Source organism: Amblyomma mixtum, chromosome 5, assembly GCF_055824585.1.
Source record: "Amblyomma mixtum isolate Tamu chromosome 5, ASM5582458v1, whole genome shotgun sequence".
In the NCBI taxonomy this organism is placed as follows: Eukaryota; Metazoa; Arthropoda; class Arachnida; order Ixodida; family Ixodidae; genus Amblyomma; species Amblyomma mixtum.
In genome coordinates this window covers 71,155,726-71,179,484 of record NC_143016.1, presented here as the reverse complement: position 1 = coordinate 71,179,484, position 23,759 = coordinate 71,155,726, and the positions used below count along the sequence as shown (strand labels likewise).

At 49.2% G+C, this 23,759-nt stretch overlaps 1 protein-coding gene and 1 pseudogene across 1 annotated transcript; one reads left to right on the top strand and one right to left on the bottom strand.

The window, feature by feature from the left end:
• Window positions 1–1,768: 1,768 nt before the first annotated feature.
• LOC149342605 (uncharacterized) lies at window positions 1,769–4,775 on the top strand (annotated as a pseudogene).
• Window positions 4,776–6,296: 1,521 nt separating this feature from the next.
• LOC149342604 (uncharacterized) lies at window positions 6,297–6,999 on the bottom strand. The gene has a single exon (XM_089542196.1). The coding sequence runs from the start codon at window positions 6,926–6,928 to the stop codon at window positions 6,311–6,313; it is 618 nt and encodes a 205-aa protein (XP_089398322.1). The 5' UTR covers window positions 6,929–6,999; the 3' UTR covers window positions 6,297–6,310.
• Window positions 7,000–23,759: the final 16,760 nt, after the last annotated feature.

The following is a 23,759-nucleotide window of genomic DNA, read 5'->3' as shown; positions in this document are numbered from 1 at the left end:
ACTCGCCCAACTTTCCATTCTACTACAACTTTCGCGCAACTTGCGAACGATTTAACAATTTTTAAAAATTGTCGTTTTTCACAATACGTGCAGGAAGGCTGAATTATTTTGGTTTCGTACCTAGAACTTTCGCACCAATCGCGAACTATTGAACAATTTTTCCAAATTATTGTTTTTCACAAGACGTGCAGAACGGCTGAATTATTTTGGTTTGGGACCTATAACGTTCGCACAAATTGCGAACGATTGCACAATTTTTACAAATTGTTGCTGTTCACAAGAGGTGCAGGACGGCTAATTATTTTCGTTTGGGACCGGGAACTTTGGCACAAATTGCGAAAGATTGAGCAATTTTTCAAATAATTGCTCTTCACAACAAGTGCAGGCAGCTAGTTGTATTGCAGTCAAGTATGGCGTATGACACAGACTGGGGCCGCCCGCGTGCATTTCGGAGGATAACAATGACAGCCGAGGTTTTTTTTAAAGTGCAGCAGCTGTGTAAGCGTAAATGTAAATATAATCTGACAGATATAATTCAGATTGGCCTTATATTTATTTTTGATGCTGAGGCCCACATTACACGTAGAAAATTTACCGCAGACACTTTGGAAATTCTAAAGTGTGCTGGGTGAAAGCCTTGTGGTCAACCCACCACCGCTTCCCCGAACCGCTTGGCGCGTGGCGGGCATCCCGCATGTGCGGTTTTTAGTGTCTTTGGCGACTGCGGCCGCTTTTTTTATTGTGGTGTTTTAGAACCCAGCTCTTTGGTGCCCGTTTCGCGGCGCCGCCGTCGCCGTTGTCCGTTCGGCGTTCATTGTGTTCATTGGCGTTGGCGTTGACGCTTTACACTCTGATCATTTTAATGAAAGGAAGCACGCATAACTGGCTCCCTGGGTCAGTGGACGCCTGAATAGCACTTTTGTGTTGTTATAGACGGGTTGCATAAATGCCAGCAACGCTGTGAAATGTCGCAGGTTGTTCTAGCAACATTGTACCTCGCCGCCATTGTGCAGGAAAACATTTCGTTCGCCTTGGCAGACTTGCCGTGTCTGATCTGCAATTTTCCCTTGTGTCACTGATTTCAGCGGTTTTTGATCGGAAGTCAGTGAGCTGCCGTTTATTCCGTCATTTCATGTCATGGCACAACCGGTCATTTTCCCGGTCACGGGATGGAAAAACGATCTGACCGTGATACCAACGCTTACGGATCGGAGCGTCCGTGAGTTCTATGAGAAGAGATCGGGCGCACAGCGCAGCTACGAACGTAGCTACAACTTTCACGTAAAATCTTACGTGAATGTAGCGGCACTGATGACCAACAAAAGCGACAGCAGGTAAGAGAATGATTTCATGGGTGTCTGGTAGGTTAGCTGCGATTTCGATTTGCGAGGTTTAGCATCGGCTACTCGGGCTTTTAAAGAGAACGCCGAAGTGGGCGGCTTTGGATGAATTTTGACTACCTGGGGCTTTTTGACATGCATCTAAATCAGAGTGCGAGGGATTGTTACATTTCTTCTCCATCACAATGTGGTCGCGGCGGCAGGCACGTAGTAACTTGTGTACCGCTGCCTGGTCAGTGCCCGTAACGTTGCTGTCGACGTCAAGCTCGCGAGCCCTCTTAAACTCGCCCCATGTTTTCGACAGTTAGTTGCCGCCAGTCTACAGAATTTAAAAACGCAGTGTGTTGGTTTGCGCGCCTTTGTCATTGAAGAATATCTATGTTCAAAACGCTAACTTCTTAACCTTCTTTTCAGTGGTGGTCTTGCCTTCATTAGAGCACCGTGCTTTCGAAGCAAAAAGAAGAATGCCCCACCGTATTCTGTGTTGATTGCCTTGGACGACACAGCGCACATCGTAGGTGGGAGCTGCGACTGTCCGGCAGGAAAACTCGCCTGCAATCATTTGATAGCCGTTTTGCGCACGGTGATGTTGCTAAAAAGCAAAGGATTTACAGAGGCGCCTGACGAGCTCTCATGTACGGATCTGCCGCAGAAGTGGAGAAGACCGCGCGGTGACACTGTCAAAGGATGCTCACTGCAGTCCGTGGACTGGCGCAAGGTGAAGGAAGGCGGAGCCGTCACGCCTCGGATCGCGCTACCTAAGGAACGCCGCGTGCACACTAGAAATCGTGAGCAGCAAGAGCAATCCAAGCGGCGTCTTGCGCTCGCCCTGCTAGCTGATGACCCCGATAATGACTTTGCGAGGGGCCTCCTGCTAACTGACGAAGGGGATACAGAAGAGTCAAGGTTTGGGTCTGTGTCTGCTCTATCTCCGCAGAGCTACCAGCAGTCGCTTTTGCGCACGGTTTCGCCGTTCTGATGTCTGGTGTGAAGCCTGCCGCCATCACTTTAGAGAAAAACATCCCTCCCCTCACCTTCTTCCGAGAATCTGCTCCATGGATTCCTGAAATACATCTCGAAGGGAACGTCATTGTGCAGGTCAGTGAATGCTTTGAAAGAAAGGGAAGCTAGAGTAAGCAGGTTTTTTCCTGTTATCGATGACCTGCTTGGTTGTACTCAGAAGCGGCAGTTATTGTCAGAAAAACAAGGAGTTTTTAAAATCTCATAGCTGTTTCTAGATCGCACTTTGTTATAATCTCACAAGAACTTAAAATACACATCTGTGTTGAAGAGTGGGTATAAACAAAAAGTCTATGGCTGTCGAGCTTGTGTAACAGCATTGAGGGACATCAGTGCTTAGTTAATGCATTTACTTCTGCCTGCATCTGTGATAATTCTGGTATTGCTTTACTGGTTCAAGTGCTCCGAATGGCTCCTTGTTTTTCTGAACGTGTGCTGCCTTGCTTTATAGTCCATGCAGCGGCAGCTACTATATTGCATCTCATTGAGAAAGGTGCTAATGAGGGCCTAGTTGATGCGTGCCTGCCGTGATGTATACATCACAGCGGTGTGGCTTTTTGGTATGGTCATACAGATTTTGTGCATTTAGCTTGTGGATGGTCCATGTATGGTGGGTGCTTACCAAAGGAAAGAACTTGAGCTGGGGTAGTATAGAGCGAAGTCTTGCGACTGAGGGCTTAACGGAAAGACAGTTAGATTGTACATGCTTGGCCCGTTTGTTCTGATCCTCCAAAGTCTGCTGAACAGCAGCAGAAAGGGCTGCTGATCTTGGACTCTTTGGTGTAACTGTACTCTGAGGAAAATTGTAGTAGCTACGAGCAGTCATACTCGACAAAGGTGGGCTTAAGGGTGTATGCTTTGTTGATTGTAGCATTGGGTGTTGCTGTTTGTATTGACCTGCTCCAGTGTGGCTGCTATGCTACTATGTGGTAATGCTAATGTGATAGAAGCAGGCAACATGGCTGCAAGTGTCGTGACGAAAGTTTTTTCTTGGTTTTCATGGCCTTGGCTATTATAATGCAGGAAGTGCATGTGACAGAGAAAGAAGCACAAGCACTGGAAAAGGACAGCAGACAGCAGGCCAGAAGTAGCTCTTGGCATAAAAGTCGAAAAGTTCGAATTACATCCTCCAAGTTTGGCCAAGTCCTCAACCGCAAGTCGCCATGGACAAGCAAGGGCCTACAGAATCTCACAGCTAGTAGAGACCTCTCTAGGGTTCCTGCAATCAAGTGAGTACTCTTTCAGTAGCGGTGCACACAACTCTGATAGCTTGCAAGCAAAGTGATATAGAAAATGAGTTTGTGAGCAATAAATTTTTTATTTTAAACATTTTACCTTACTTTTTTTTTCAGCTACGGGATCAAAACAGAAGCAATAGCTGCCCACAGGTACGAGGATGTGCTCAAGAAGATGAGCCATGCTCCTGTCATAACTACGTGTGGACTCCTGGTGAACCCAGCATTCCCATGGCTGGGAGCTTCTCCAGACCGAATTGTCTACGATGCTGTGGAAGGGTCCCATGGCATCGTAGAAATCAAATGCCCCTACAGCTTACGTGGCCTCACAGCAGATGATCTGACAACAGCAGAATTCTGCAGCACTGTTCTTAACGGATTGCCACACTTGAAAGAGGATCACGACTATTACCACCAGATTCTGGGTCAGATGGGCGTTTCAGAGCTATCTTGTGGCGATTTTGTTGTGTATGGAGAAGAGTTTATCCTGATAGAGAGAATAAGATTTCAGGAGAGTGTATGGGACAGTACAAAAAGGGTCCTAGATCAGTTTTATTTTAATACTCTGCTGCCATATCTATCTGAGATTACGATATAAGCTCACTGCCACTAACACAAGGCTATTTATATGCCATCTATTCCCATGAACAACTAATCCTGACCTGTTGAGGAATAGGGGAGAAATCACGTTTGGTTTGGTTTATTCGGGTTTAGCGTCCCAAAGCGACTAAGGCTATGAGGGACGCCGTAGTGAAGGGCTCCAGAAATTTCGACCACCTGGGGTTCTTTAGCGTGCACTGACATTGCAAGCTACACACGGGCCTATAGAATTTCGCCTTCATCGCCCCAAGATAGCTCTGAAACACCCATCTGCCCCAGCCAAGTGCCGTAACCATGGAGAAATCACGCTAACAAAACTAGCCATGCTCTTATGCAATACCTTTTTTAATTTTTATGGTATTTATTTTTCGAAGCAGATGTTTTCAGAAACGTATGCAAGTTCTACGAGGGGGTACCCAAAAGTAACCGGACTTATTTTTGTTTGAACTTATTTGTCCACATTTTAAGCACAGACCTTCAATCTCCTTCAATGTATTCCCCACTTGCAATGATACGCTTGTCGAATCTTTCATTCCATTTTTCAAAACATTGTTTAAATTCATCTTTTGTGATGCTTGACAGTGCCTCCGTCGTTTTTTTCTTCACTCAGCAACATCAGCGAAACGCGTTCCATTCACCTGCCTTTTCATTCTAGGAAACAAAGAAAGTAGCACGGGGCAAGGTCTGGAGAGTATGAGGGTTGAGGAACAGGGGTCATGCCATTTTTGGTCCAAAATTGTCGTAGAGACAGGGCTGTGTGAGCAGGGGCATTGCCTTGATGGAAAAACCAGTCACCCGACCGCCACAAATCTGGCCGCTTCCAACGCACACTGTTGCCCAATCTTTTCAAAACATCCAAGTAGAAAGCCTGGCTAACTTTCTGACCCTGCGGAACAAATTCTCAATGGACGACTCCTCTCACGTCGAAAAAACCAATCAGCATTGTTTTGAGGTTTGGTTTCACCTGACGAGCTTTCTTGAGGCGAGGTGAATTTGATGTTTTCCATTGGCATGCTTGTTGCTTTGATTCAGGATTCGATTCAGCAACACTTGAGTTTTCCCCATAGCATCGTCCTTGTACGTCTTTCTTAATATTTCAAGAGTTTCCATTCAACTTTTTCCGAGCAAAAATCAGAATTTCACCAGCGCACGCTGTTCACGAAAATCAGCCATTGCAAAAACGACATTCACACTGTCACAACTATCGCCCACCAACCGGCTGCCTGGTGCGAGCCGTCGAGGCACAGGGGCCGCTTTACGCTCCCCTGTGGCCTAAAAGCGAGCGTTGTGCAACATTTATTTGTTGAGGTCGGTCAGCCCGTGCGAGGTGCACGTGTGTCGGTGCGTCAGTCCTCCAAAGGAACTCAAGGGGTTGCGGGTTTAGAAGAAATATTTACTCGAATGCAGGAAAACACAACAACAGGTAAAACGAACAGAGGAGTAGCCGAAAAACTATACAAAACATGAAACGCGACAAGCAAGAGAGAGACAATACAAAGAACACACAAATCCAACTACAGAGAACAAGAAGGCGTACAGGGCATGAAAAGAAGTAATATACAAAAAGTTAGAGCTAGAAAAAAACAGAAAGTCCGACGGACAATTCACATACGGGGGCTGCGGCGATGACTGGTTCGGGTGGTTGTGGATGCGACGATGGCTCGACGGCGGCAGGCCTTGTGCGATGTAACGCGTGCCTCGGCGCGGTAACTCGGCCCTCCACGCCCGCAAACACACCCCCCAACCTCTTCAGCTGCCCAATTCCTCCCGACCGTGCCAACCGCTCTAGAACATACCACTCCTGGAATTCCAGTGTCGGCTTCGTTCGCCGATGGCTGAGCCCCGACAGAATTCCTGACCAGAAACATTCCACTGGTCTGTGACACACACAAAACAGTCGTCACTCTAAAACTCTGCCTAAACTAGTCTGACCTCCTTCAACGACGGCACTCGGCTTACTGACTCTGGAATGTTCGTTGTATGCGCTACTAGTGGCAAAACGCGGTACCACAGAAGCTTTGGCGACCAAAAAATTTAGTCCGGTTTCTTTTGGGTACCCCCCCCCCCCCCCCCCGTAAATGAATCCTGCAGAACCAGCACTTATTAAAAGTTCCATCACTCGTTGTCTTTCAGAAGGGGAGGCTGAAAGTTCGTCAGAATGGCACACACTGTCCACATTTGGTTCACCAAAGGCACCAGGGAGATAGGAACAAGGCGGTCGAATATGTGGTAGCCTTTGATTCTCTTTATCTTCCTCTCCACATGTATCCTGATGGAAGCAATCTCCTGTGTCTTTTTCACTTCATTCGCAGTGAACTGTCCTCTCATTAAGAATGGAGGAATGTTCAGTTGCACTTTCTTTTTTTTCAAGAGCTCTTCTATCTTGAAGCCTTTGTCAGCCATGACTGAGTCTGCTGTTTCAAAGGGAAGTTCCAGGAATCCACTCTTGATGACGCAGTCTTTATCCGAAGTGCAGCCCGTAAAAAGTTCGGACACAAATGTCAGTGCTCCACTAGGTGCAATTCCTATTAGTCCCTTAAGTGTGTGTGTCGACTTATAGAAAGAATAAACCTGTGACTGTGTAACAAAAGATGTAGGTACTTCACATCTTATTTCAGTGGCATCTAAAATAACGCGCGTTGAAGGGTATTTTTCTTTGAATGCAGGTGGCATGGTCGCATCTACAGCTGGTCGTGACAACCAAAGAGAAAGCTCTGTAAGCTGTAAATACATGTAATCTATCCATGTGGAAAAGATCCTTGAAACTGTGCTCTCTGAAATGTGGAACAAATGGGCAAGGTGCCGGTGAAAAAGACCCAACCTAAGCTACACTAGCACAAGGAAAAGCTGATTCTCTATGCTTATTTTGTGTCGTCGTCCAGTGTTTGCTGCGGTTCTGAGACCAGTACTGGTACTATCACTGCGCGAGATGTTCTCACCAGTTTCACCTACATCTAGGAACTCCAAGAGGGTAAGAAAACGGGAATAGTTAGGAAGACCGGTATAAAACTGCATGTCCTCTGTGCTATCTTTAAATCTTTCGACATCAAATGCAAGAGTTCCTTCCGCTTTCTCTACATTTTTTTGTGCCTGGATTAGCTCACTACGGAGCAAATTTAGTTCACTGTCTTTGGATTTTAGCTGTAGCTTTAAATACTCTAATTCTTTCTTGCTTTCCAGTTCTTTTGCCTTGCTGACAGCTAGTTGTTGTTCTAACTGTGCAATAGCTTCTCCACAAGAGCAAACAGTGTTTGTGTGTACATTCGAAGGGAATTTTTGCTGGACGCCTTCATTTTCAGTACTTGAGACCTCTCTGCCTTCTGTATTTCTTGGGCTATTGATAATTTTAGCACAGTTTTCATCTCCTGGGCTGTCATCATTGGCTGCCTGCTTGCTATGCTCGGAAGCAGGGATATCTTCATCCGTTAGGTTCCCGTGATCAACATTCAGAGGCATATGCTGTACTGTCTGAGGGGATGTGTCCATCGCACATCGTTTCCTCTTTGATGGTGCCACACTCTGGAAAGGGACCCTTGGAGCTGGTGGCTTCCTTGGAGGCTTGGTATTTTTGAATGGAAACACTGATGGCACAGCAAAGTCGTTCAAGTGCCGTTGTCCGTTTGCAACATTTGCAACATAGTCACTTTCGAGAAAATGAAGAGAGCAGACCTTTGTTGCATTCGACACTTTAAAAAGTGCACCTTCGTCACGCCTAATGGCCACGATCCATTTTTGGTATAGGTCTGGTTTCCTCGGAAATCTGTGGTATGAGACCTGAAAATAAAATTCCACATTTACACTGTGCACTGTTGTGACTTGCAGCTGCACGCTGCCCATGCATGTCATTTTAGACAACTGCTATTTTAAGTAAGCCTTCATGCAATCTTGCATATACCCGCCAACGATTTGGCTGCCAGCCAGCTAATGCACTGTATTTTTCAGCATGCTGACATAGGGTACCATATGTCAAGCTTTCCATATCCCTGGCCATAATCCAGCAACGCACTACTACTGCCGAAACCTCTCTTAACCTCTGCCTTAGCAGTCTTGTATCTCTTGCCGAATCATACGAACTGTGCCTTGAAATGCAGTCCTTGTAGACTTTTTGCTACGCTGGTTGACGCTGTTATTTATAAAAAAAAGTTACGATAAATATGAACGAGATTCATCAACTTTCCTCGCACACCTGCCTAGAGTCCTATTTCGGGTAGCTCGCAATCAGCACGTCGCCGTCGTCGGGCTATCTACGCTTGATGCCAACGAAAAACACGGCGAGGCGCCTGTGGGAGCGGGATAACACATAATTTACGCGCACTGCCCCAGCCGCGGCGCTCCGTTTCGATAGGGCCAGCCGCGGTGGCTCAGCGGCTGGGTCGCTCGGCTACTGAAGCACAGTACGCGCCCGTATGCTGTGCGATGCCGGCGGACTTTAAAAGGGCCGAAAGTGGGCTGCATCACTAATCTGGTGCTCTCGGCGTCTCTCAACGGTTTACCTCATAGCCTGAGTTGTTTTGGGACGTTAAACTCGAAAAGTTACGCCTTGCACACACGCGCGTACTGAAGGCATGCACACTACGGAAGCGCAATGCAGAAAGCACTTACTTTTCGTCCCAGCTTGTCGAAACCGCCATGCTGCGTGCACAGTGGTACGCAGCAGTTAACTGGCATGACTTTAGGTAGTTCAGTGCAGCCAGGCAGTGAAAAATAACCACTGAAGTAAGGCAGCCAGAAGCGGAGAAGCGTCGCGCGGGCGCACGGAAACACGGAAGCACGGACGTACCACGGCGAGCACGGAGCACCTTTCCTGCACAATGGCGGCTGCAACGAAGTTCGTGTGCATGCATACAGATGGCGCTGCTCCAAACCGTGTTTTGCAACTCGTCTATTGCGGCCGCAAGAGCCGTTGCCTAGCAACCGTCGCGGTGGACACCCGAACCGCATCGTACAGGAAAGGAGGAAGTGGGAGTGAAAGAAGAAAGACAAAGAGGGGCCGTAGAGAAGAAAATGAAAATTGTATTTCAGGGAAAGAAATTACGCAGTAACTGTCTCGCATATCTCAGTGGACATCCGTCATCCGTTGGTATAGGGAGGGAGGTAGTGGCAGTGAAAGAAGAAACAGAAAGAGCACCCGTATTGAAGAAAATGAATTTGAGGAAAAGAAATTACGGAGCGGGTTGCGCCGCTGCGCGGAGGAGAGGCCACAGTTGGCATGATTCCAGCGCTAGGACGGACACCGCGAGCATGGACGGACACCGCGAGCACGGACCGACACCGCGAGCACGGACGGACACCGCGAGCATGAGCGATTAAAGGGTTTCGCCTTAAAAATTGCATTCTCGTGCTCTTTCTCGATATGTTAGTTATTCCGGTATAAAAGGTATTTCTTTGAAAAGGAGACCTTTATCTCCTGGTAAAAGAAAGAACTTGATTTCCTGGGCGGTGGCGCAGTTGCGTAGCCAATTTCATGTGTCCATTCAAGGTTAATAATTCACTGTTCCTTTTCTAAATAACTTTTAACCCCTATTCCTCCTGCTTTCATTTTCTCTAGTGCGAGTCAGCTTGTATCAGCCTTTTTTGCCATGTTCCTGCCGTTTTTAGTGTTTTATCGTTCTGACCGGTCTTTCCATAATCACGGCCCTTTACACCGTTGGTTTCTCATCCCTTTAGTCTCACATCATGTCCTGTTTTGTCGTCAGCGTCTTATTTTTTGACATGACTACACTGACCACCAGGCAACCACGAAGCGGCCCTTGTCGTACCCCTTTCTTCATTGCCTTTTTGAACGTAGTACTTCGAAATAAAGTTTCAGTTCTAAGTCAGCGCCCGTGTGTGTGTCCTTCTTTGTTCTAGATATACATTAACAACTAGCCCGCCACATCGCCCTTATTGGCATAAAGATTTCTGGGATCCGACATTGTGCAGAATAAGCAGTGAAAATATTTTTTTTTGTCCGCAATGTCAGTCTAAACTGAGCTCATTTTGGACGCTTTCATATACCCACCCGCTTTTCAAATTCCAACTGTATATTTTAGATGTTTCCAAAAACCTGAAAATTATAACACACCTCAGGCGCTTAGCTTACCATTTTGATATTCACAGTGCCTCCATTTATTGATTCGACGATAGTTTGGAACTCCAGTTCTTTCGAATGCGAAAAAAAGCGTTGCAATAACCATGGGTTTCACTTTTAATACTGAAATGAAAGGTATCACAATGTCTTCAAAAAGTAACACAGTTCAGGTGCTTACTAATGCGACTGGAGAGGATAGCTTTCAAGTACATTCGTTAAAACTTCCTGTTGGGCGAGTTGGTAGTTCATCTTGAATTAGTAATATTATAGCGCAAACAAAGAAACGGACAAAAAAGAGAGGAAACACACACAAGCGCTAACTGTCAACTGAATTTATTCGGCGAAAGCCACACCTTTTATAGGCCGAAGGATCGTGAGAGAAAAAATGACAAAAAAACAAAACAAGGGTTGAGTCAGAGCCATCAAATCGCTAGCGCATGCGTGGGTAGACAAGGGCATCACACTTCCGTTTATCTTCCATCTAATCAACAAGTAGCTGCATTAAAATAGTCAATCTCAGCCTGGAACAGAGATAAAGAAGGTTCGCTGATCCACTCGCTGCCAAGTTTCTGTATGTGGTAGGCTTCTAGGCTTATCCGTGCTATCCTGTCTTTACTTTTACCAAGAACCTTTGTCTCCTCAAACCGGGCCACGCATGCTCCACACTTACTTACATGTGCAACAAGATGCTTGTATTTATCGCTTTTGTTTTCTAAATTTAGGGCGTGTTCCCCTAGACGGTCGTTGACACAACGTCCAGTTTGGCCTTCATAAAACTTTCCACAAGACCGGGGAATGGAATAAACCACTCCAGTGGAACACCTTACAAACGGCTTCTGATGCTTTTTCAGGCACTCGCGCTTTTTTGCACTGCAAATGCGCGGACAGACATCCTTCAGAAGTTCAAAGGTGGAACGAGACAAAAAACGGCTGATGCTCTTCAAAAGGCCCCTAGGCCAGAAGTTGTGCCCTACCTCCACAAAATCTCGCACAACCTCAAAAAAGTTGCTGGCAGGCATGGAGTACCAGTTTTGTTCTCGGCTCCCAACAAGTTGGGAAAGCTCTGTCCGCGTATTTGCAGTGCAAAAAAGCGCGAGTGCCTGAAAAAGCATCAGAAGCCGTTTGTAAGGTGTTCCACTGGAGTGGTTTATTCCATTCCCCTGTCTTGTGGAAAGTTTTATCTAGGCCAAACTGGACGTTGTGTCAACGACCGTCTAGGGGAACACGCCCTAAATTTAGAAAACAAAAGCGATAAGTACAAGCATCTTGTTGCACATGTAAGTAAGTGTGGAGCATGCGTGGCCCGGTTTGAGGAGACAAAGGTTCTTGGTAAAAGAAAAGACAGGATAGCACGGATAAGCCTAGAAGCCTACCACATACAGAAACTTGGCAGCGAGTGGATCAGCGAACCTTCTTTATCTCTGTTCCAGGCTGAGATTGGCTATTTTAATGCAGCTACTTGTTGATTAGATGGAAGATAAACGGAAGTGTGATGCCCTTGTCTACCCGCGCGTGCGCTAGCGATTTGATGGCTCTGACTCAACCCTTGTTTTGTTTTTTTTTCATTTTTTCTCTCACGATCTTTCAGCCTATAAAAGGTGTGGCTTTCGCCGAATAAATTCAGTTGACAGTTAGCGCTTGTGTGTGTTTCCTCTCTTTTTTGTCCGTGTCTTTGTTTGCGCTATAATATTACTAATTCAAGTACATTCGTCTATAACGTGCTGCTGCTGACACACACACTGTGACCATGCTGTGCAGGTATGAACACTTCTTGGCCGACTGCCGTATGCGCCTCGAGTCCGAGTTCCGTGGGCGAGAGTGCGAGCAGCGGCCCAGTGCCGGAAGTGTCCCCATCGCGGAGACGATGAAGAATAACTGCTCGTCCCGCGCTGCCTCCGGCGTGGGGAGCACGCTCTACCATCTGCAGCGCGATGTGCACAGCCAGGGCTTGGCTCTGCAGCGCCTATAGGCGGCCGCTTCGGGGTGCAGCCGCTGTGTTTCGATACAAGATCGCGGACGGCCTGCCCCACCCCGAGAAATGGTCCTGGGCACGCGTCGCGGCACCGATGCCTGAACTCGTCGAACAGCGACAGTTCAAAGCTACCTGCTGCCCGAAGATTTTTTTCACCGACATTCTCCGCCTGGACTGAGTTCATTTCGCATTTCTAGAGAATCTGGAACGGTTCCCTATTACCCTACTGCAGGATATCACTGCAATATTATTTATTGCATATAACATCCCTTAGCATACAAGAAAAATCCGATGCCTCTTAACACCCGACATGTATATAAAAAATTGGAGACAAACATAGCCATATAGGCGGAGTCACGGCACCATCGGCAAGAAAATCCGCACGGAACCACAGATACTGTCAAAGAAGGCATTGCCGCCTGACATAGGCATGAACTTATGCAAATGAGACTGATGACCTCACGAGGAACCTCGTAATTTCGCAGGAGTGCTTGTGCGCCGTAGCCCGCCAATTTTGGCGTTTTTTGAACTTCTATTTTTTTCCTCATTACCACATCTGCACACACTGCTTCAAACCAGAGCAAGAGAAGCACGGGCAAGAATTTTGAACTAGTTTATTGCGCTCAACACCAAATGTCCACTGCGGTACCCTACCCGCTTCTAGTCTGCTTCTACAGCTCGCAGACAACAGCCAGAGTTCATGCAAACACCAGCTACCGAGTGAGAGCGCAGGACGTGGAGGCTGTTTTCCTCCCTTTGCTTGGACAATTGGGAGGAAGCCCACAGTGTTCGACCGCAGTTCTTGTCGACCTGCCGTTGCGATTTGTTCAACGCCGACGTCGTGAACTGTGCCCTTAACGAGCTACTGCAACTTCCATCCGGACCCACGGTACTCGTCTCATAAGCGCTCTTGAATGCACAAAAAGACAGATGGGGAGTATCGAAAGCACTCCTCAATTGCTGAGCAGTGATGGCAATGGGTAATAAAATGGTTGGGCAAGGTGCCTCACCGCCACCGAAGTCTTATTAGACTAACCTGGCAATGCTTGCGCCTTTGTGCCTTTGCGCATGCAAGGAGAAACTTAGTCACATGCCCAGAAGTTCATGCTTCGTCGTACGAAACAGGATTCTTTAGAGAAAAGCTGCACTAGGCTAGTCAACACCGCGCTTCGCGTGAGCCGGAGCCCAGATTTGCCACATCTGCGCATGCGCGAAACAAAGTGACGTCACGCATGGAGCAGGTTGACACTAAAGTAGAGGGGAAACCAGTTCCAAAGGTAGATCAAATCAGAATCTTAGGGCTATTTATTCAAGATAATGGATATAATGATGTGACACTCAAAAGGCTCGAGGGATTTGCCACGCAAGCCATTGGCATATTTAGAAGGGTCGCACTGAAAGGACGAGGCCTGAAGGAAAGAAGCTTGCTTAAACTAACTCAAGCATACGTAAAAAGCCGCGTGAGTTGTGCCGCACCTTTCTTAAACATTAGGGCTGCGGAGAAGAAGAAACTAGACTCGCTCATTCGACTCGCTCATTAAAGGGGGCCCTGGGATTACCGATTCGCACCTCCACAGAGAAGCTGCTCTCTATGGGAGTGCACAATACCTGGGACGAAATAGCGGAGGCTGTCAGAATTTCACAGCCCGAAAGATTAAGCCGAACAATCACAGGCAGAGCCATCCTTGAAATGGTAGGCCTGCAAACAGATAGAGGACTACGAGCCAAATCGAGCATTCCGCAGGACTGCTGAGAAAATCTAATCGTTCCCCCACTCCCTCGTAACATGCATCCCATATTGGACACTGAAAGGAGGGAGAAGAGAGCAGAAGCACTTATCAGACGCTTCGATCCGATGGAGACCAAGTCCGTTGCGTACGTGGACGCAGCAAGTGGCAAGTCGGGTGCGGCGGTCGCCTCGGTGGTCGACGGCCGCGGTGCCCCCGTATCGGCAGCCACCATTAGAAGCCGCAACGCGGAACCAGCTGAAGAAGTTGCGATAGCGCTCGCTTGCGTTGGAACGGAAGCCAATTTTATAATTAGCGATAGCAAAACGGCCATCTATAATTTTGGAAAGGGTAGGATCTCGCCGGAAGCGGCAACTATTCTGGCCAGTAGACAGCTAAACAGAAAAGTTAGCCTAATTTGGGCTCCCGCACACCCGTCCATTCCTGGCAACGACGCGGCCCACGAGTTAGCCCGAGCTCTCTACTTCCGGGTAGCTGTGGAGCCGCCCGACTGCCAGAACATGGACGAGCGTCTGCAAAATTATACGGAAATTGTTGAAAATTATAGGTTACAGAGGAGACTGGTGCCGCCACCAGATAAAAGTCTAAACAATAGGAAGGCAATCGTATGGCGACGCCTCCAAGCTGGGAACTTCGTAAACCCGGATGGGCCTATCATGTTCATAAAGATAAAGAAAACGATAAGTGCAAGCTCTGTGGGCCGAGAGGGACCCTCGACCACATAATCTGGGAATGCGCTAGCTCTCCAGCGGCTAACGAAAACATAAATTGTAGAGAAACCTGGGAAGCCCTGTTTTGGAGCGAGGCCCCTGCTTCACAGCAACAAGCCAACTGCCTGGCGGAAGAAGCCGCGAGGAATCGAGACCTCTTCGCCTGCTTCTAATCGTGGAGGTCCCGGCCCCCGTCACCAAGGCCAGCCTGCCGGGGACGGGGAGTAGGGAGCTTCCTTATCTGGCGGAAAATAAAGTTGTTATCATCATCAGGTGGCCGCCGTCGCCGCCTCGCGGATATCACCCAACAGGCGGCACTATACGCGGCCCAAATCGCCGACTCCAATTGGGTGCACCGATGCAACACTGCAGCTCGGCAAATGTCGAGTCGGAGTACGTGGCGCCTCTTCCGCGCCCTTATTGATCCGGCACAAACCCGTACTGAGACACAAAAACAGCTTCAAAGGGCTATACATAACTTCACTGAAGACACGGCCAAACTGGCCGATGCGCTCCGCGACAAATATTTGAGTATACACCAGGATCCCCGTAGTCAGCCGTACTCGTATGCAGGTTCCGAGAACGCGGATTTGGATCAACCGTTCCAGCTCCATGATCTAAAAGCGGCCCTGGCTAAAATGAAGCGAGGTACAGCACCAGGCCGGGACAAGGTGACGGTAAAGCTTATTGCCAACCTCCCAGATCCCGCCTACGAAACTCTTCTCGATTAGTTCAACACTATCTGGATTGGAGGCACACCACTCCCCATAGATTGGAAAACGGCACTAGTAACTTTCATTCCCAAGCCAGGTAAAGCCATTAACACCGAGAACCTCCGGCCCATCTCCCTCACTTCGTGTGTGGGGACGCTGATGGAGACTATGGTCCGCGACAGATTGTCGGCTTTCCTGGAACAGCAAAACATTTTCGCAGACACCATGTACGGTTTCCGCCCACACCGGTCCGCACAAGATGTCCTGTCGCAACTTCACAAGGAGATTCTCGACCCCGTCGAGCACCCCAGCAATGATAAAGTAGTCGTCGCACTTGACCTGCGGGGGGCTTTCGACAATGTGACCCACGAGATCATCCTATCCCACTTGTCGCAAACAGACTGTGGGCGCAATACTTTCAATTATATCAAACAATTCCTTACAGATCGCCAATCCTATATCCGGCTGCAAGACACAGAATATGGCCCATATCAACTTGGCACACGAGGGACCCCACAGGGAGCTGTCCTCTCGCCATTACTATTTAATCTGGCCATGATGAAGCTCCCTACCCAGCTGGCAGAGGTCGCCGGTGTGCAGCACGCTCTGTATGCGGACGACATCACCCTCTGGGCAACACAACAATCGCTTGGAGACATCGAGATCAACCTGCAACAAGCGGCAGCTATTGTGGACGAATACGCTCGTCGCTGTGGTCTTGAATGCTCCCCGAGCAAATCTGAATTTGTGCACATACGCCCCAACTCAAAGTGCACAACTAAAATTGTTCTTTCCCTACTTAGCGGACCGATACCTGAACACGAAGAGATCCGGGTACTGGGGCTTTTCATTCATCATAGGCGCAAGATAGACACTACCCTAAACAAGCTACGTAAGGTGGGGGACCAGGTGGGTCGGATGCTCCGCCGGGTGTCCAATAAAAGGGGGGGACTACGATGCAAAGATGCCCTGAGACTGGCCAATGCATTCGTGACCAGCCGGATTTTATATTCGGCTCCCTACCTCCACCTACGCAAATGCGATGAGAATGCCTTAGAAGTAGTTCTCCGCAAGATTTATAAGAGAGCGCTCGACCTCCCCATAACGACGTCCAACAAGCGTCTCCTTGGTCTGGGGATGACCAACACCTTTGGGGAGTTACGAGAAGCTCATCTTAACAATCAATACTTGCGTCTAAGCAAAACACCTGCGGGGAGCCGCCTTCTGACCCGCTTACACATATCCTACGCAACACATACAGAAGAACGGGTCCGCATCCCTGAAGCCTGGCGCTTTGCACTCCAGGTGCGACCCCTTCCGAAGAACATGACTGCAGACACCCATGATGGTCGCCGTCTCGCGCGGGCGGAGGCTATTTCTCAACAATATGGCCATAAGCCAGGTGTTTTCTACGTGGATGCGGCCGGCCCACACCATGGGGGTTAGTACACGGCGGCCGTCATCCACCAAAACACTACAGTTCAGGGCCTTACTTTCCGTGCCCCAAACATTACATTTGCGGAAGAGATCGCCATTGCACTGGCCGCCGCAGATCCAGAGTCCCGAGTCATTATTACGGACTCCAGGGGCGCCTGCCGCAATATTGAGCAAGGGTATATTCCAGAGCGTGCTTTCAAAATTCTCCACGCATGCGAATACACAGGGTGTCCGACCCATCGTACCATCGTGTGGGCTCCGGCTCATGCGGGTCTTGAGGGGAACGAGGCAGCCGACGCTGCAGCCCGCGCGCTTACTCACCGGGCGTCGCCTCATCCGCAGCCTGATCCGGAATTCAATTTCAATCCGGCCATCACCTTTAAAGAGATCACCTCTCTTTATCAAAATTTTCATGGTCTCTATCCCCCTCTCTGTAACGGCCTCACCAGGGTGGAGGAGCGCTGGCTTCTCCGCCTCTATACCAATACTGTACTGTGCCCGGCAGTACTTAAGCACTTCAATTCTTCTTTCTCGGGCGCGTGCCCACACTGTGAGGAGGAGTTTTCAGACACCTACCACATGGTGTGTGCATGCAAATCCAATCCTGCCTAACCACCCCACTCGAGAGGACTGGGAAGCTGCCCTGCGCGGCTGCTCTGAACTCCATGCCCAACAGGCATTGGTAGCTAGTGGTGGTGGTGGTGAAAAACTTTAATCAAAGAGAGCTTGAGGGTTAAAAAAAAAATAACCCTGCTGCATGGTCGGTATCCTTAGTCCGGGACACCGCATGACGAGGCCCCGTCTCGCGCCCGCTTGACCAGAGCTAGAGCCCGGGCCGCTGCGGAAGCTACAGGGATCCCGGACTAGGGATCCCTCCTAGTGTTTGTAAGGGGCGGGCCCTTCCGGCTCGCCCCATCGACCTCTCACTGTAAATAGGAATAAAAGTTTTCCTCCTCCTCCTCCTCCGCCGCCGCCACAAACAAAAATAAAAAAAGACATCACAGAAATAAAATATCACAAATAAAAAATAAATGAAAGACAGAAAGTGCGCCAGGAAACACTCATATCTCGGTGGACACCCGAACTGCGCTGTAAGGGAAGGAAAATGAAAAGAAAATTCGTTTAAAGGAAAGGAAACGACGCCTGTGTCTCATATCTCGGTGTATACCCGAACCACTCCGTAAGTGCCTTGAAGAAAATGAAAGGAAAATTGCTTTTAAGGAAAGCAAATGCCTGTCTCACATTTCTTCGTGTACACCCGAAAGGAATGCACATCATAGTACATGTCTCTAAAGCAACCTTCTAAGACAACACCGTATTTACTACACGCGCGTCTCCCCCTCCGCCTCCGTACAAACTTTGTATATCTAGACAATACGTTTCGAAAAGGCCAGGAAGCTTTACCCTAAGTGTAACCGAAAATATAACCTTAAGCTAAACCACGAGCATCGCGCAGCTTTTCGCTTCGAGATACCCAGGATTAGCCATAGCTAAGCCACCGCCAATTTTTCTTTTACCTGCCTCGTGAAATAAGCGAGCATTATCCCGATAGTTTGTAGGGAGCAGAGAAAGAAAGTGTTGATGCCCTGCTCGAACACTGCCTTATTTACGTCGTGGGATACATTGTGCGCGTAAAGCATTACAAAGCATTACTTCAAATTTCCTTCGTTGTCCTCTGAAGAAACAATTCCGTCAAAGATTTCAAAAGCCCTCTGGACACCCTGTGGGCTTCTAAACGTTGGAACCGGTTGCCAAGGAGGCTTTTGGTAACGAGGCGGCAGCTTTTATGCGAAGCATACTAAAATAGCCCAACCCAGCTCCTCGAGCGCGGCGGTGTCGTTTCCATTGACCTTTCGTGAGCTCCATGTCATACCACGTGATGCGTGACGTCACATCAGATGAAAAAAATGGTTGAGGCTTAGCTTAGGTTAAGCCTAGTCAGATGCGAAACATATTGTCGCCGAGTTGCATATCGAGCACGCCGCTTGGCTAGACGTTCTTCACGCTCTTCATCAGTCTCTGTAGCACGCCGCAACTTTTGCTTCTCATTCCAACGAGCAGCCCTGTCTCCAGGAGGCATCTCTATCCCGTGTACGCCTAGCAGAGGCAGGCGCACCCCCTTGTATACCGCCGCTCCAGCATCACGTGTTCACTACAGCGCACCTAGCGGCAGAAGCAGGAAACACATTGCTCGCGACGCCCCGCGCGACGGCGCGAGCTGGGGCCCCGTTTCTCCTATGTCGTTACGTCACGCATCACGTGGTCCTCCTTGGTCGCGGCTATAGTGAACTAGAATACTCATCGTATTCTAGTTCACTATTGTCGCGACGCCTCGCGCGACGGCGCGAGCTGGGCCTCCGTTTCTCATCTGCTGTGTCGTCACGCACCACGTGGTCATCCTTGGTCACGACGCCTCGCGCGACGGCGCGAGTTGGGCCCCCGTTTTTCATCTGCTGTGACGTCACGCATCACGTGGTATGACATGGAGGTCACGAAAGGTCAATGGTAACGACACCGCCGCGCTCGAGGAGCTGGGTTGGGCTATTTTAGTATGCTTCGCATAAAACGGGGGCTCAACTCGCGCCGTCGCGCGAGGCGTCGTTACCAAGGGTGGCCACGTGGTGCGTGACGTCACAGCAGATGAGAAACGGGGGCCCAGCTCGCGCCGTCGCGCGAGGCGTCGCGACCAAGGAGGACCACGTGATGCGTGACGTAACGACACAGGAGAAACGGGGCCCCAGCTCGCGCCGTCGCGTGAGGCGTCGCGACCAATGTGTTTCCTGCTTCTGCCGCAAGGTGCGCTGTAGTGAACACGTGATGCTGTAGCGGCGGTATACAAGGGGGTGCGCCTGCCTCTGCTAGGCGTACACGGGATAGAGATGCCTTCTGGAGACAGGGCTGCTCGTTGGAATGAGAAGCAAAAGTTGCGGCGTGCTACAGAGACTGATGAAGAGCGTGAAGAACGTCTAGCCAAGCGGCGTGCTCGATATGCTTAGGCTTAACCTAAGCTAAGCCTCAGCCATTTTTTTACTGTCGATGAAGAAACTTAATTACTGCAATTTTCCGTTTCACGATAGTGATCGGGCCCGAAAGACAACAATGCCTTCTTGCTTCTAGGGAAAAACATCCCGCATGAATGACCATCGCCATGGAACGTTCGTTGGACCTCTAGGAAACGTATCGAGTCGTGACTAGGAACTTTATCGATGAAACTTAATCTTATCAAGCTTCAGAAGCAGTTAAACATCCCCTGCAATCACAGGCAGGCAGTCATCAGGTAAAAGCTCTAAGAGTATTAAAAATCACCTAACTAAAAACTCTCTACACACCATTGTCTTCAAGAAAGCCTTGAGGTTGTCAAATTTAGCTAAAGAGATCTTGCACAGCACTGGATCAACGCTCGCGCCAATATATATTTCGATTTTTTGTAGGGACACTGAACCATTAAAATCAACAATGGTGGGGGAGAGATAAACGTAGCTCTAAAAAGGGTTCAGCCGACAGACACGTGCGTTCTGGAACGCCACTAGAGCGGAATGTTCGATAATCTCACTCATAGCGAATTCAATGCGGGCCGAGGAAGTAGCGATAGCGCTTGCTGCCGCCCACGCCAATTCGAGAATAATCATCACGGACTCCCGAAAAGCATGTGAACATTACTTGGCAGGGGAGATCTCCACCTTAGCTGCTTGTATTCTACGACGGACTGCCACTGATCCAACACCCAAACGAATCATTTGGGCTCCTGGCCACCAGGGCTTACGAGGTAATGAGGCCGCTGACGCGGCTGCCCGAGCACTTACTCACCGGGCTCCTCATCCCAGCTCTTCTGGCTCGGAGACTAACCAGCCGCTGCTGCGATTCAGGGAAATATTAACACATTATAGCGACAACCACCGCCTTTTCCCGGCCCCGGCAAAAGGGCTGAGTAAGACGGAGGAGCGAACTTTAAGGCGCCTGCAGACAGGTACTCTACTCTGTCCTGCAATAATAAAACATTACGATCCTAACACGGATGGGCGATGCCCACACTGCCCACACTGTGGGGAGACCTGTGATATCTTCCACATGGTGTGGGCATGTACTCAAAATCCCCACCTTCCCCCTTCCCCTACCCCTTCCAGAGAGGCATGGGAGACTGCCCTCCTCAACTGCTCCTCGATTGAGTCCCAAAGGGCTCTGGTGAAACGGGCGAGAGACGGGGCCTCGTCATGCGGTGTCCCGGACTAGGGACGCCGACCATGTAGCGGGGCCACTCTGTGGCTCCCAAACTCTTTTTCACAAAATAAAAGTTTTCACCACCACCTACGAAAAGTTAGTCATGAGAGATGCTGACCTGACTGTACCTGAAGCCATCATATCATCATCAGCACGATTACGCCCACTCCCACGCCCACTACCACTTTCACGTCTACCCAGTTAACCCTTCTTTTTGCTAGCTGCGCCCACCGTGTATACCGCGTACTTTTAAGGCGAAAAAGCCTTTAATGCCTCATCGTAGCCAACCCAACCCGGGAGGACTGGGAGGCGACCCTGCTCGGCTGCCACGACTTACAGGCCCAACAAGCCTTGGTCGGGCGCGCCCGGGCGGCGGCTACCGCCACTGGGGTCCCAAACTAGGGACCTCCACCTAGTGTTTGTGAGGATCGGTCCCTTACGGGCCGATCCAAACACCTCCTGTTCTGAATAAATGTTTTCACCACCACCCACAAGGTTGTCAGCAGAAGCTTGACAGCAAACGTGTCACGCTTTTGACGGGTGTCCACCGAGGTATGTGGGACGGTTACTGCGGAAATTCCTTCCCTGAAATACAATTATCATTTTCATCATTATGGCCCCTCTTTCTTCCTTCACTCCTACTTTCTCCCTTCCTGTACGGAGCGGTTCAGGTGTCCATCAAGATGACAGAGAATTACTGCGTCAATTCCTTCCCTCAAAAAGCGTTTCTTTCAAAGAGCAAGGCATCGCGTCGACCGGGTGGTGGCGCTCCGTGGAATCCCTGGCTACGCTTCAACACGCTGTCGCGTTCCACTCCTAAAGACGAAGCTTAAGCATCATTAATTAGCTGTTAATTAGTAATTGATGATTAATTAGTTATTAGACATTAACTGGTCATTTATCATTACACAGCAATTAGGCATTAATTATGTGTGGCGTCATCCAGAGGTGACGTCACCCGTGCCACAGAAGCAGTAAAGTGGGGCGGAAAACGCTTTCACCTCTACGCATTTTAGACAGTCAAAGTGCCTTTGAATTTTGAAGCGAAAAGCTTCACTACGAGGGTCGGAGCCGAGCTTCGCGTGAGCCGTGAGCCGGTGCACAGATTTCCCAGTTCTGCGCATGCGTGAAACCGAGTGACGCCACACGCGGCGCATGTGGCCGCTGTCGTCGCCGCCGACTCCGTCGCCTGACCTTTCGCCGCAGCCGCGGGCTACTGCGCATATGAGCCGCCGCTACCGCTGCGCGTGCTACTCCTCCTCGCCACCGTTTGACCTTTCGATGCAGCTGCGCGCTACTTAAAAAAATTGGCAGTGGCTTAGCTAAGGTTAAGACTGCATATCTTGAAGCGAAAAGCTGCGCGACGATGCTTGTGGTTTAGCTTAAGGTTATACTTACGGTTACACTTAGGGAGTAGCTTTCTGGCTTTTCCGAAACGTATTGTTTTAGCTATAAAACGTTTGTACGGAGGCGGAGTAGGAGACGCGCGTGTAGTGAATACGGTGCTGTCTTACAAGGTTGCTTTAGAGACATGTACTGTGGTGTGCATTCCTTTTGGGTGTGCACCAAGATATGAGAGACAGGAGTTTGCTTTCCTTAATATCAATTTTCAATTGAGCCAGCACCCGTGTGTGTGTCCTCCTTTGTTCTGGCCAGTTACCTACTCTGTTCCGACAGATATGCATTACCAACTAGCCCGCTACATCGCTCTTATTGGCATAAAGACGTCGGGGATCCGACATCATGCAGAGTAAGCCATAAAAACATTTTTTTTTGTCAGCAATGTCCTTCAAGACTGAGTTTATTTTGGGCGCTTTCATTAAAATTCCAACCGTATATTTTAGTTGTTTCCAGAAACCTCCTGAAACCTCCTGAGGCGCTTAGCTTTACTATTTTCATGTTCACAGTGCCTCCGTTTATTGATTCGACGATAGTTGGGAACTGCAGTTCTTCCTGAATGAGAAAAAATGCGTTCTGGAAGCCGGGGGTTTCACCTTTACCACTTTACCTTTACCTTTACCTTTGCCACAAGTCCAAATTCCGTGGGCGAGAGTGCCAGCAGCGGCCAAGTACAGGAAGTGTCCCCATCGCGGAAACGATGAAGAATAACCGCTCGGCCTGCGCTGCCTCCGGCGTGTGGCGCACGCTCTACCACCTGCCGCGCAGTGTGCACAACGAGGCCGTGGCACTGCAGCCCCTGTAGGCGGCCGCCTCGGGGTGAGGGCTGCTGTGTTTCGATACGAAACCACGTACTGCCTGCCCAACCCCGAAAAGTGGGACCATGCACGTGTCGCAGCACCGATGCTTGAGCTCGTCGGACAGCGACAGTTCAAAGCGACGGGCTGCCCGAAGTTTTTTTCTGCGGCATTCTCCGTCTGGACTGAGTTCAATTTTCATTTCTGTAGAATCTGAAACGCACCCCAATTGCCCCACTGCAGGATATCACTGCAATATTATTTATTGAATATAACATCCCTTGGCATATAACGAGACGTCGATACATTTTAACAGCCGATATATTTATGAAAAATTTTAGGCAGACCTGGCCATATAAGCGGAGTCACGGCACCACCACCCAGAAGATCTGGAGACTACCACAGATACAATCAAAGAAGGAATTGCCGCCTGATATAGGCATGAACTTGTGCAAATGAACCTCGTAGTTTCGCAGGAGGGCTTGTGCGTCATACCCTGAG